Below are 14655 nucleotides of genomic sequence, written 5' to 3' on the forward strand. Positions count from 1 at the left end.
TTTTTCGATACTCGATGGTATCGAGGCAATTCAGTCGGTGCCTAAAAAGTATCGAACTCGATACCCAGCCCTAGTGATACCTGAGTTGGACACCTGAAGACACTCAAGGTCTATTGCTGGGGCAGCAAACACGCATTTTTCTGTGTTCAATGTCAGATTGTGTCTAGACAGAGCTGTGAACACCAATCTGAGGCATTCATCGTGAATGGCCACGTTCTTTCCATGTATTACAATATCATCTAAGTACACAGCCGTACCCGGTAGCCCTGCTAGGACAGTAGCCATGATTTTCTGAAAGCAACTAGGTTCTGAACTTAGGCCAAAAGGAATCCTCTTAATACAGAACAACCCCATGTGAGTCACAAATGCAGTCAGGTTTCTGCTGTCCTCGTGCAGGGGTATCTGCATGTAATCTTGCTTAAGATCCAGCTTTGTGAACACTGAGGAGTCATAGAAGAGTGTTGCGAGTTCCTCAATTGTCGGAAATGGGTATTTGTCTGGCACCACAGCCTTGTTACGCCCCCGAAGGTCAATGCAGAGATGTATGCCCCCAGACCATTTTTGTACAATCAAAAGATTTGATACCCAAGGGGAAGCATCAATGGGCTCAATGAGGTCTGCAGCTAGCATGCCCTGCAGTTCAGTGATGACCTTGTCACGCATGGCGAGAGGCACTCGTCGCAGTGGTTGGATTACAGGCAGTCCAATACAATACAAGTTTATTTATATAGCACATTTAAAAACAACTGGTGTTGACCAAAGTGCTTTACAAGGCTAAAAGAAACAGGTAATAATGACACAAAGCATTTAAGAAACAATAAATAATAAAAGTAAGATAAAAATAAATAAAAGCCTGAAATAAGATAAAATAGAGGAGAAAAGCTAGAATCAAAAGATATTAATGCCAATATGAGTCAAGGGATATTGAAAGCCACAGAAAAAAGGTATGTTTTCAAGGTGGATTTAAAAGTTGACAAGGTTTGGGCGGATCTGATGTAGGCTGGAAGGCTATTCCATAACTTAGGACCGATGACCGCACATGCGCGATCACTCCTGTTTTTAAGTCTGGTTCTAGGAACATATAGTAAATCAGAGTCCCTAGACCTAAGTGATCTAGACTGTGAAGGCGAATGCAGTAGTTCAGATAGGTACTGTGGTGCCTGGTTCCGCAAAGACTTAAAAACAAATAACAAAACTTTGAAATCAATTCTGTTTTTGACCGGTAACCAATGAAGTGAAATCAGAACCGGTGTGATGTGATCACTTTTACGCTTCCCTTTGAGGAGCCGGGCTGCTGCATTTTGAACTAACTGTAAGCGTGTGACACATGTCTGAGAGGCACCAATGTACAAAGAGTTACAATAGTCTAGTTGAGATGTTACAAATGCATGCATGACACTTTCAAAATTCTTACCAGACAAAAAGGGCTTAACCTTTGCTAAAAGACAAAGATGATAGAAACAAGACCTAACCACAGCACATATATGCACATATAAATATCAAATTTAAGACTGTTATCAAGCAAAACCCCCAGATTCCGAACACAGGTGGTACTGTAAGGTAACAGAGTATTGAGATCAACATCATGAATGCTGTGATCATTTGAACCAAACAAGATAATTTCAGTCTTACTCTCATTAAAACTTAAGAAATTACTAGCAAGCCAGAGTTTCAGATCGTCTAAGCAGTCTAATATAGGCTTAAAGGCAAGCTTATCGTCACGCTTTATAGGCAGATACATTTGTGTGTCGTCTGCATACAGATGAAAAGATACACAATATCTAGATAAAACAGAACCCAAAGGTAGCATGTAGAGATTAAACAGTACCGGGCCAAGAATAGAGCCCTGAGGGACAGCAGAACTTAAATGTTTATCAGAGGAAGAATGGTGCCTGAGGCAGACAGAGTAACTCCTATTGGTTAAATATGAACGAAACCATTAGAACACCGTACCCCGAAGGCCCACACATGCTTCTAGACGTGATAGGAGAATATTGTGATCGACCAGGTCAAATGTGAGGCCTTAAGAGGGCCGATTCGGTGTTGTGACAGGCTTTAAAACCAGACTGAAATTTCTTGTGTATATTGTTATCATTCAAAAAAGGCAAAAGAAGGCTCAGAACCACTTTTTCTAAATTTTTTGAGAGTAAAGGTAAATTTGAGATTAACTACTCAAAAGCTTAGGATTCAAATTTGTTTTTTTAAAGATGAGGCAGAACAGAGGCATGTTTAAGGCAGTCGGGTATGGTCCCAGTAAAAAGACATTTGTTGATGACAGACAACAAATCAGGGCCAATAGCTTAAAAAAGGAATCACATCCTGAGGGCAGCTAATAGGTTTTAAACAAACGACAATCTCATTAAGAGAGTCCAAGGTGATAGGCTCAAAGAAAGACCATGTAGAACAGCAGAGAGGAACATCAAGTGGTGTATAGGCTGACAAAGGCATTAGAGACTTCATCTGTGAGATCTTATCATTAAAATATCTCGCAAAATCCTAACAAAGAGAATCAGATGTGTCAGGAAAATGATTAATAGTGGAATTTAGAGCAGAATCAATTATTGAAAATAGGGCTTTAGGCCTAGTAGTGTTGCATAAAATTAACTCTGAGAGATATTTACACTTAGCAGCATTAGCAGCTCGCTGAAATGCAGAGAGGGTGTCCTTTAAGATTTCATAGGAAACTTGTAATCTATCCCTATTCCACTTACATTCAGCCCTTCTACAGGTCTGTCTGAGAGAACGAGTACTGTCATTTAAACAAGGCTAGAGTTGTGCTTATGTTTTTTCAACTTAAGAGGAGCAACAACATCTAAAATATTAGAACAGGTGGAATTAAAAAAGTTTAAGTGTTCGTCAGCATCTAGATAACTTAAACATGAGTCCATGTCCTGATTGGCACGTAGTTCCGAATATAAAGCTGTAAAATCATCACTAGAGCAATCGGAAAAGACACGAGTCAGCCGTGATCGGGGTTGTTGCTTATGTGTAATTCCAGTAAAAGGTAAAGAGAACAAGATTGGCAAATGATCCGACATGCCTGTGTCTAAGATGTTAATGTCCAATACAGGTAAACCACGTGATAGAATTAAGTCCAAAGTATGACCCTGAATATGAGTGGGGCCAGACACCCACTGATCAAAATCAAATGAGTGAGACTTCGAAACTCTTTAGAGAGTGGCTTAAAGTCACAGCATACGTGGATATTAAAATCTCCCAAGATTAAGATTCTTTCATGGCTGGTAACAATATCCCCAGAAACTTGTTGAGAAAATCCTTGTTTGGATGGGGCGGGCGATTAAACCAAGGCAAACACCACTGAGTAATTTAATGTGGGCTGAAGCAACAGCACTTCAAAGATGCAATGAGGGCTTGTTGTTAAACAGCGGCAGAAATAAGAGTTTTTAAACACTGCTGCTAGTCCCCCACCGCGGCCTGATAGCCGAGGTGAATTAAAAAAATTACAGTCCTGTGGAAACAGTTCAGTGAACGGACTTAACTCGCCAGGTTTAATCCAAGTTTCAGTAATGCATAAGATATCCAGGGCGTGAGACGTGAAGAAGTCGTTTAATATAAATGTCTTGTTCACCACTGACTGTGCGTTGATCAAAGCCACCTTAAGTAGCGATGCGGCTTTCTCTGGCTGTGTAGAATGGTTTAGCAGTCAGAGGTCGAAAAGATTCAATCCACGGCGACGAATGTGGGGGGAGAGATCACGTGATGGCACCGACGAAAAGCGTGGAACAACAGGTCGAAGCCACTGATAAGATGTGCTCGCAGGACACCAAAGAACGCGCTGTTCATAGGCCGGCATGGGACCAATACACATAGGCAGAGACCGTGTAAGAGATTTCAGCCGAACAGCGGCTCCACCGCGCTTGCCGCGTTTCCTCCGACAGCGTCGTCTCCAGGGAAAATCGGTGGAATGCCAACACAGGTGAGCAGTGAGATATGAGAGGGCAGGTAGGGGAAATCGGCCAGGCGCACCAATGTCACTCTTGGCAGAGTCAATAGCCTTGCGAATATTTAACAGTGTTTGACGGTCATAAACCAGCAACATATTACAGTCAGTGATTAGGAAGGATAAATATAAAATCATAAAATTAAAAAATTAGAAAGCAAGCAGCAGATAGTGCCACACACAACAGCGCCATCTTTACCCTGACATCTGGGTTAAGCAGGGTTTTTTGGGAAATAGCATAGAGGCAGCCTAAACCACTCAATAGAGCAGGAAACTGTGTCTGCCATGGAGAGTCCACCTAAAGGATGGTTGCACCGCTGTTGTCATTCAGAGAAAAGTCAAGGCTAAGGAACAGGCCAAGACCCAGGATATTAGCGCCATGCTGAGTTATGTAGAATGGGAACTCTGGTAGACGTTTTCGCCCATATTGTACTGGCAGTTTAACTACTCCAGTCACTGCAATGCTGGCTTGGCAATAACCACAGAGCTTCAGAGGCAGGGATGTACTGGCCATCGGGAGAACCGGGACATTCCCGGTGGGCCGGTCGAGTAGTGGGCCGATCGCCGAAATGAATGAGACCTCCCCCACATTAGGCACTGTTTTTAAATTACAGCGAACTGCAAAAAGCAAAAACTCCAAATACTGAACCGGCGCTACATAATGCATTTGCAAGTTGCACGCAAAAGTAGAGCGGCATCAGTCGCCGCACAGCGCTGACGAACATGCGCTGCGCTTCCGCCACAATGTAAAGTGATAAACAGCGCAAGTCGCTTGATCCATTCAGATGTCACACAGAATTGTGTATACGCTACAGTCGTGTGACATATGAGAACATTAAAGGTTCTGTAGTGATGCTGGCTGAAAACAGCCACGACAATGTAAACTACATGACGAGGTAAATTGGAAAATGCCAATACATAGACTTGTCAATTCAGCACCATTGTAATTTAACTTGTAGTTATTAACATTGTGTTTATTATAAATGTTACTGTTATTACTTAAATATTAAATAAGTTCTTAAAGGGATAGTTCACCCAAAAATGAAAATTGTCATCATTTACTCAACATCATGTCATTTCAAACCTGTATGAATTTCTTTCTTCTGTGGAACATAAATAAGGTAAATTCAGAAATTCAAGAAATTTCTGTCCATATAGTAGAAATCAAGGTTAACCAAAATGGTTTGGTAACATTCTACAAAATATCTTTTGTGTTCTACAGAAGAAACTAAGTCATTGGAATGACATGAGGGTGAGGAAATGATGACAGAATTTATTAGCAATACATTTCCTGCATTCTAGCTCAAAATCAATGCTTTACTGTCAAGTGCATTTCTATGTGACAAAAATGCATTACGTTTGTTGCATTTGTCGTGAATTCAGTAATATCTATTATTATTTACTCCAATTAAAGGCCCTGTAACCCAGTAAAACATTCATGGGCGAACTCGTGGGCCAGATAGGCTGGATTTGTCCAGGCCCGAATTTTAACCCCAGTCCAGCCCTGTTCAGAGGTGATGGTTGTAACTCAACATCAGAGAAAATGTTCTTGTAGGTGGCCATATTAAGCAATGACACTTTAGCTCCTGTGTCAAGAAGCAGCGAAATGCAACAGTCTTTCAGCTGCACACAACATGTGGAGAAAGTGACTGAGTAAGGACCAACTGTATGAATTACTGCTGGTGAAGGCTGCGAACTGGACTTTGATCTGCACCACCTTGCAACATTGGTTGAACTTAACACAATGTCTACACTTTTTTTTGGCTGATAGCTGTGCAATCTGGGGACCTGTTGGCATGATGAATGGAGCCACAGTTGCCACATCTCCATCTTTGTTGACTTGACTGAGGCTGTGTTTGCTGGATGATTGCACCTGCAGGCTGGAGCTCCTCATCCATGACTGTATTTGCAGGTACAGAGGTGACATCAGTTTTAGCTGCATTAGTCTCTATTTTAGCTGCACACCGTGTAGCTTCTTCGATTTGGAGTTCCAGAGTGAGAGCCTTATCCAAAATAAGTTTATCATTTTCCATAAGCAGGCTCTCTCTGACCCATGCGCTGTTTGTTTTTCAATAAGTTGGTCTCTATTTAATTCATCACGGAGAGCACCAAATTTGCATGGCTCCGCAAGGCTTTTTAAATCAGCGACAAACTGACTGGCTGACTCACCCGATTGTTGGCATCTTTGTCTGAAATGTAAGCGTTTCAACAGCACACTATGAGTCTTTTGAAAATGTCCTTTTAGTCGTGCAACAGCTTCAGAGTATGTATTTGCAGCGTAGAGCGTCTGGAAGATCCGTAATCCCTCAGCGCCGAGACAACGGAGGAGAAGTGCGCATTTTCTCCCTTCCGGGACATCATACAAGCCCGCGGCTGGTACGTCTGAAACAACACGTACCAGCGCTCCCACGGCACGACAGGTTCACCAGCGTGGGGCAGAAATGGCTCAGGGGGAGGTAGAGATAAAGCCATCCTTGTCGCCAAATGATACGTTCAACAAAACACATACAAACAGAGCTTCGGCAGAATGCCAGTTTACTCAATGAACTTCAGCGGCAACAGTCACGAAATGTGGTACAACTGTGAAGCATGTGCATCAGCATGACTTCACGAACTGGTTAGCAACCACAACAGATGTCCTACTACAAGATGGCTGAGATCGATCGGTTTCCTGGTCATAGGATGGAGGAGCGAGGAAACGAGGAGGGATACTGAGAAGCGCCCAGGGTAACAAACGCAACAAGGGAACTAAACACAGGAAGGGAGCTAGGAAACAGAAACACTTCAAAATAAGAGTCCACAAACACAAGAAAAGGGAACAGATTCAGATGATCAGATTTTCAGATGTCTCTGAACTTGTTCTGACCACCATTTTGTAGCATAAATAGACATTAAGTTTAGACATTAATACATTTTTGTGTGTTCTGAATGATTGTACAAGAGAGGTTAAAAGGATATTTACCTTGGAGCACATGATCCTTGCTGGGCACTCAAATCAGAAGTAACGTTAAAGTTCTTCACTGTTGCTTTAGGGCAGGGTAGAGAGTCCTTCTGAAGAAACCCTGAGATATCTGGATTGGTAAACAAAATTTATATAAATGTTCAGAAAATGGAGCACAACTGAAATATATCATAGCCGCCCAAATTAGTTCTCTGAAGGTACTTCACAAAACCTACCTTGCATGGTGAAGAGAAATATGATGTCACCACCCTTGATAAACTCTCTTCTAATGAGATCCTCTTTCATTATGGCATATCTATAGCCCCAAAAAATACCCACATATACGGTCTCATTGCCAATGATGACTTGAGTTCCAGTATTTTGAGGATTGTCCCAAACACTGACATCTGTTACAACAAAATATGGTTTTTAGGCCCTCCAAAGCTACATAACCTTGATCTTGAGTAAACTAAAATGCTGCATGTAAACATGGTATGAGAGAAAAATAATCAGATTCTCACTGGAATAAATCAAAGAAGGGTCAGATGTGAAACTTTTCTCAGAGGACATGCGCTTCTGTAAGTGTGGATTCTGGTCAAGCATCTGGAAGGTTATTTGTCTCCATGGACAAGGCCACTGCAGCTGGTTATCATATACACCAGATACCAGACGAACATATATTGAAAGGTAATTCTGATACACACTTAAACCAGCCTGAAAGCGATAACCATCACTGGAGTAATACAACAGACTGTACATCCAAGTGCCAAACACACTGTTGTTCAAAACCTTCTCAAAGTCTCTTATTTGCCATGTGTGGGGACACTCAGTCTCTGAAATATTGATATCATCCAGTGAAAATCCTCCACTGGAGTTTCCAGCTCCTTTACGGGCTTCAAACACAACTTGGAAGGTTTTATTTGCATTTAGTGGCACATGATGCAGCTTCCAGTAATTGCCAGGGGGTTCTGCAAGAAATGAAACTGTCAGTAATGTAGAATATTTGAAGACCAGCTTGAAATATAGATATAGGTCTACATGTGTTGTTACTATTATTATTTAAATCTACACAGTATTTAAACCAGGACAGAGACTGGCCTGTGATCTGATCCATAAGTCTGAGAGTTCCTCTGCTGTCTGCTTCATTCTGATATTCTCGGATCCAGATGTTTAGCTGGTCAGACTCATGGCCACTGTGATAGTAGTAGAACTGCAGGCACTGGACTTTGCAGTCTCTTTTAGGGGTCATTGTCTTGCTTTCCATTTTGGCTGCATCTCCCTCATTTCTGCCCTCAGTGCTGAAGTGCATGAAGAAAGACGTCCCTGCAGACATTAAAACAGATGTATTGTGCAGAACTGGATGGTATAGTGACTGCAACTGTGGTTGGAAGTGATGCATTACTTTTTGGGCATTAAAAATAGTTTATCTTCCATCCTAAAGTTTCTTTCTGTGAATAAGCACACACTGTCAAAAAAGAAACTCCACATTCTCAGACAGACTGTAACAGATCTCACCATTTTGTTCTTTGCCCAAGTATGTGTGGTCAGTCACATTGATGCCACTCACTGACTTCATTCTCTGCCAGCCATAATCACCAGCAGAACAGACACTCATCTGACACAGAGATTCATCATCAAAACTACAGTGATCAAGGAAAGAGATGGACGAATCTGTAATGCAAATATTTGAGGCAAAATCAAATCATTACAACTTATATTCATAACATTTCTATGGTCTCCCTTGCATCAGACATTCCTGCTAAGAAATTTAACAAAAACCAACAGCAGTAATTTAATCTTATATAGAATTCACATAAAAAAAACTATAAAAACAACAAAAGCCACACATGAAAACAATGTGGGAAATACTCACTGCATTTATAGAGTTTGTTGAGTTCAATCACATCATATTCACTCAAGTCCAGGCGTTGACCAATCACATCTTGGAACTCAGGACGCTTGGTAATGATTGTGGATCCATTACCATTGCTGAAGGCATTTTTATCATAATGCATCACAGAGTAGTAGTCATACTGGGTGTCTTGGGTGGTGGTCTGGTTCTCACTGTATTTATTGAAATTGTGCTCCTGACCTGAAAATAAAGACTGATGGAATTATTGATGTGCTTTTTCATAAGGAATGGGTTATTTAAGTGCTGATTAGTTAAATGGGCACTGCATTCAGTATGTAAGTAATTAATGGACTATTTCACATTTTTTCATAAAGACAATTAAATTTAAAAACAAAATTATAATAGTAAAAAAAATACAGGGCAACCTGTAATGATGTTTTCAAAGTTAATGGTCACATAATCATCTCTATCATATCTTGACTGCTCATGCCAAAATCCCAGTGCATGGAGAAACTCATGCTCAACAATGGCTTTTGTTCCACAACCATCTCCAATGGAAAGAGCCTGAGCGCCAGCAAATGTACGACCGACATATGACCAACACCTGAAAAACAATTGAGAGAACACATTCACATAACACAGTTACATTGATGTGTAATGTTAACAACACTACAATTCAAATTGTTTTACGCAACAACAAAAAAAGTAACCAAGAGCTGTCAAATAACACAAATGGAAGAATTATACACAGCACCTAGTGACCAAACAATGTTAAATGTTAATATCTTCTTTTCTTTAATATTTTGTTGTCTGTCTATTGTAATTGTCAAAATATTATATTTGGCAAACGCCTTTACAAGAAATAGTCCAGTGTGCCCAGACTTTTGACTGGGAGTTTATTCATTTAAATGTTGTACACTATACATTCAGTACATACGAGACCCATTAGTGCACAACACAATGAAATCTTCACAACACAATGGAAACAAGCTGCAACACAATGAAATTAGGACAACACAACGGAAACAAGCCACAACACATCGAGATTAGCACAATACAACAGAAACAAGTCGCAAAACAATTAAATTAGTACAACACAATGGAAACAAGCTGCAACACAACAAAATCAGCACAACACAACGGAAACAAGCCACAACACAACAGAAACACTTTACAAAAATTAACCATGGTTTTACTAGGGAAAAAAAAAACTTGGTTACTGTAGTTAAACCATGGTAACCACAAATTAACCATGGTTTTGCTAACGTAACCATAGTTTAACCATGGAATTTGTAGTCAAACTGTTATACAAATAATAATCAATACGCCAAAAACCATGGTTGCTACACTTCTACTACAATAAAACCATGGTTAATTTTCTTGCAGCACAATGGAAACAAGCCACAACACATGCAGCGAAATTAGCACAACACAATGGAATCAAGCCGCAACACAACGTAAACAAGTTGCAACACAACAGAAACAAGCCACAACACAACAAAATAAGCACAACACAATGGAAACAAGTTGCAACACAACAGAAACAAGCCATAACACAACAAAATAAGCACAACACAAGAGAAACAATTACCAACACAGCGAAATTAGCACAACACAATCAAATTAGTCCTATGCGTTGTGTTGTGGCAATTTGTGTTGTGCACTACTGGGCCACCATAAGTACAGCATAGTTTAGGCTATATAGTGCATATTACTATGTATTATTAATATTGTTGATTACTAACTGGAACCATACTGTACCCGTTATGACTCTCCAGAGAGACATATGAAATGTCTTCTGCTGCTCTGGGCTTAAAGTCAATACATGATTTCAGTCTGAACTGCTCAAAGGCTCTCCAAATGACTCCTTTATAGTTCACACCTATAACCACAATCAAAAATAATCTAAAACAATAGAAATGCTAATTAAAATATTAAAATTTCATTTGTTAAACTGTAAGTGTGAAATCCATGTTTTCTTACTGAGATTCACACTCAGCTCATAGGGGACGGAAATATCCCACCGGTTCCCAAGAATGGCGCTCTTTTGCTTAGGCTTTAAAACAGATTGTTTTAAGTCTCCTGAGAGAACTACAGATCTACTGAATTATCCAGTATTTTATTTATACAATAAACAACAAACAGAACTCACCATCATGATGTCTCCTTCTCTGAGATTTAAACCTAATATCACAAAACTGTTCAGTTCGCAGTACATTTGCTTACAAAAACATGAGTAAAAATTATGTTTAAAGGGGTCATATGATGTTGCTAAAAAGAACATTATTTTGTGTATTTGTGTAATGAAATGTGTTTATGCGGTTTAAGGTTAAAAAAACACATTATTTTTCACATACTGTACATTATTGTTTCTCCTCTATGCCCCGCCTTTCTGAAACGCGTACATTTTTACAAAGCTCATCGGTCTGAAAAGCAGACAAAAACATTAAAACCCTTTATAAACGAGGCATTTGTTGCATCCAGTGGGGACATAATTACAATTATAATGACTTATACTGTCTTTTTACGCGTTGCATCGCGCCGCATAAACATAAAACCATGTCTGCATTTGTGATCGGAGAAATGACAAACAACAAGTGCTACTCGACACTGCTCAAAACTCGCGTTTGAATCATCAGTGGCAAATCCTTTAAATATAAAAAACATAGTCTGTGTGTCAGAAAAGCTGGCATTGTAGTCTACTCTTCCAGGATCAGGAAACAGTCCTCCATAAAATGCGCTGGACACATCTGAATATTTGGGTTGAACTGTTCTGGAACAGTGTTGTAAATACAACTTAACCACAGATTTCTAGTCGTGTCCTCTTTTGGAAGACCAAACAAAGCAGTTTCGCTTTCACGACGAAACACACGGCGGGCTAGAGTGAGCGGAGGCAGGCGGGCTTAAGAACGGCGCGGCCGGCGGGCTTGCGGCAACCACATGTGAAGACCCCGGGCTGGACTCCGCTTCGTCGATCTGGCGATCCACAGCTCGTAGTTGATGTATTTCCGCAGCGACCAGCACGGATCAGCTCTAGGCATGACGAAGCAGATATTGTCCTCTTTTGGAAGGCCAAACAAAGTAGTTTCGCTTTCACAACGAAACACACAGCGTCTTCACGACATGGAGGCAGCAACAATACTACAGCGAGAATAAAAGTTACGCCTTCTTTCTTTGCGTGAACATTTGGGCGGTGTTATGCAAATCTTCCCACATCGTGACATAGACATGTGGGGGCGTGTTAGAATGATCCATTTTAGGTAGGCGTGGTTGACTCTTAACTTTTATAAAGAATATCTCTTTGGATTTGAGACTTTAGTCTTTGCAACTTTACAGATCTTCTTTATGCTTTAAGAGCTTGTAACACTTCAAAGAGAAAAGAAAACTTTAAATCGTGTCATATGACCCCTTTAAACAAACAAATAGATATACGTTGACTTATATAAACATACTTGATTTCTTAAGATAAAATATTGGTTTTACCTTTGTTTATATCTGGAATGTCCTTCCATTCCTCTGTAGTGCCAATGAGGAAATTTGTAATGAAGAAAAGAAAAAGACAGAGAGGTGAATTAAAAAAAACATTAATTTTAGAAAAATTTAGACAAAAACATAATTTTAGTGAAACAGCTAGAAAGTAAATTGATAAAAGAGCATTACATCTTCTGGAAGTGATCAAAACAGGATATGTTACACTGCACACTGGAGACATATTACAGTAACTTTACAACAAATCAATATCTATGACTGTGCTGTACGTACCAACTATATCTGGTGGGGGCTGAGAACACAATAATTAGACATCAAGAAAAACATATTTGAACATCAACAACTGTACATCACCCGTACAATGTACTATAACAAACTCTGTCAACTGTCGCACTTACCATAGGTGATGCAAGACAAAGAGCCAAAGCTGAGCTCAGCAGAAGAAAAGCACATACATGCATTTTCACTGGAAATGAACACATTTGATGACTGACGGTTATCACTTACATTAAAATTCACAAGCAAATGGATACACTAAGACATTTTTAGGTGTTTAATCATTTTAAAATAATATCTCAGTTAAATTTAAAACAGGCCATCAGAATATGTGATTTAAAACTCTAGCATAAAAGGGGGATACATACCAGTTTTCAATCATCAATGGCTGAAGTTATAATGAAAAACTGCTTGATCACCCAGCTTGGCAAGTAAACACCAAGTGAGATTCTCTTGAAGTTTGACAAGTCATTTAAATATGTGGACAGTACAGTTCTATTACACTTCCTTATACTGTGCGCCCATGCAGAAAAAAATAAGACACAGAGAACAGAGAACACATCTAGTCTGATATTAAGGTTTAACATTTTTAATAACATATTGATTAGCAAAAGCAACCCATATTTACCAAACTGAGTTTTTCAATTAGCACATTTTTGTATCGTATATTGACTACAGATATATTTTAACTGCAGAGATTTGCAGTTATTTTTAGCTTATTGTTTTTTATTAAAGCGACTTTATTGTTTATAATCATATCACAGTATTATCATCAAGATTTTGATAGACCTGACCAACTCCCTAAAGTAAAAACAAACAAACTAAACAAAAAAATATATAATAATAATAAATAAATAAAATAATAATAATAGATAATAGTAATAAAAGTAAATCATTGTACATCTTGTCAGGAAGTTACAGCAGTACAGATTTTTATCATGCAGCCTAAGGGGCCGTTCACGTGTCAGAACTCATTTTTCCACCCACTGGTTTTTGCAGAGTTTCGTGCATGACAGGGTTCTAAAAATCTGATACTTAAGTTAAAGTTCATCTTAAAAAAACAATGATGGGGGGGGGATGATAGGGGTTTGTGTTAAAGAATTGTGTTATAATAACCCCTACAAATACAACACATTATATACACTATAAACACTTTAAAGGAGACAGACATGTAGACTCTGCATGTTTCTGAAAGATTTTTCTCTGTTTGGGAGGGATGATTTAAATCATACGCTATTTATTACATCAAAATTTGTTAATACTTTACTATATTTAAGGGTGGAAAATTTTATCAGTTGTCTATTGCAACAATACATAACTACAATAACTTTGTCTAGAGCTCTTATGGAAGTTTATAGCATGATTTGTGAAAATTTAACTATACTGAATGACATGGCATAGACTTCTTCATGGCTAGTTTTTGCGTATTTAATTTAATTCTGTAACCTATTTGTCCTACAGATCTGTGTGGACTAGTGTTAAATGCTACTGTTTTTGACAGCGTTGGTAACGTTTATGACATGATAATATACGGTGGCCTCAACGCGCTGCAACTTAAGAAAACACATGCAAATTGAAAAAACACCAGCAAATTAAGAAAACATCTTCATCAGTTTGACAACACACTGCTGCAAATCCTCACAACACATGCAAATGAAGAAACGCTGCAAATCCTCACAACACACGCAAATGAAGGAACGCGCTGCAAATAGCACTGACTACAACGGAAATGTTTCAAGGGGACCCAAAAAAGTGACGGACCCGGCTGGGATTTGTTTTGTGCAGTGGCTTTTTTTTGTTTTGAGTTTCTGCTACTGATTCCTTATTTTTTATTTTTATTTTATTTTATTGAAGATGTAACATTCACAGGGGATACAGTCATAGCAATAAATTACATACACAACCAGAATACAAAACAATAAATATATAAAGAATAATAAAAATGAAATATAAACAGAACAAAAACAAATAAATAAAAAGTTAAACGTCTTTTCTTTTTTTCCATTTTCTTAAATAAATAAATCATAAATAAATTAAAATAAAAAATAACTTAAATGGAAAATTACACATAAAATGTCAACTTCAAAGAATACACAGGAGGTAACCCTTACATCAAAGTCAATATTTTTTCCATCA

General features: G+C 38.9%; 1 protein-coding gene across 1 annotated transcript in view; it reads right to left on the reverse strand.

The window, feature by feature from the left end:
* The window catches only part of LOC107596174 (meprin A subunit beta-like), an 18475-nt gene that overhangs the window by 2772 nt on the left and 1048 nt on the right, over positions 1-14655 (reverse strand). Inside the window, exons 2-10 of the mRNA XM_016286852.1 lie at positions 10898-10938; positions 10738-10804; positions 10516-10636; positions 9180-9358; positions 8776-8994; positions 8418-8573; positions 8001-8225; positions 7692-7870; positions 5639-5861 (exon numbers count right to left, since the gene is read on the reverse strand). Coding sequence (XP_016142338.1) covers positions 5639-5861; positions 7692-7870; positions 8001-8225; positions 8418-8573; positions 8776-8994; positions 9180-9358; positions 10516-10636; positions 10738-10804; positions 10898-10938 — 1410 coding nt within the window. The remainder of the gene's footprint in view (positions 1-5638; positions 5862-7691; positions 7871-8000; positions 8226-8417; positions 8574-8775; positions 8995-9179; positions 9359-10515; positions 10637-10737; positions 10805-10897; positions 10939-14655) is intronic.

The sequence above is a fragment of the Sinocyclocheilus grahami genome, unplaced genomic scaffold (assembly GCF_001515645.1).
Source record: "Sinocyclocheilus grahami isolate Dianchi unplaced genomic scaffold, SAMN03320097.WGS_v1.1 scaffold11.1, whole genome shotgun sequence".
Lineage (NCBI taxonomy): Eukaryota > Metazoa > Chordata > Actinopteri > Cypriniformes > Cyprinidae > Sinocyclocheilus > Sinocyclocheilus grahami.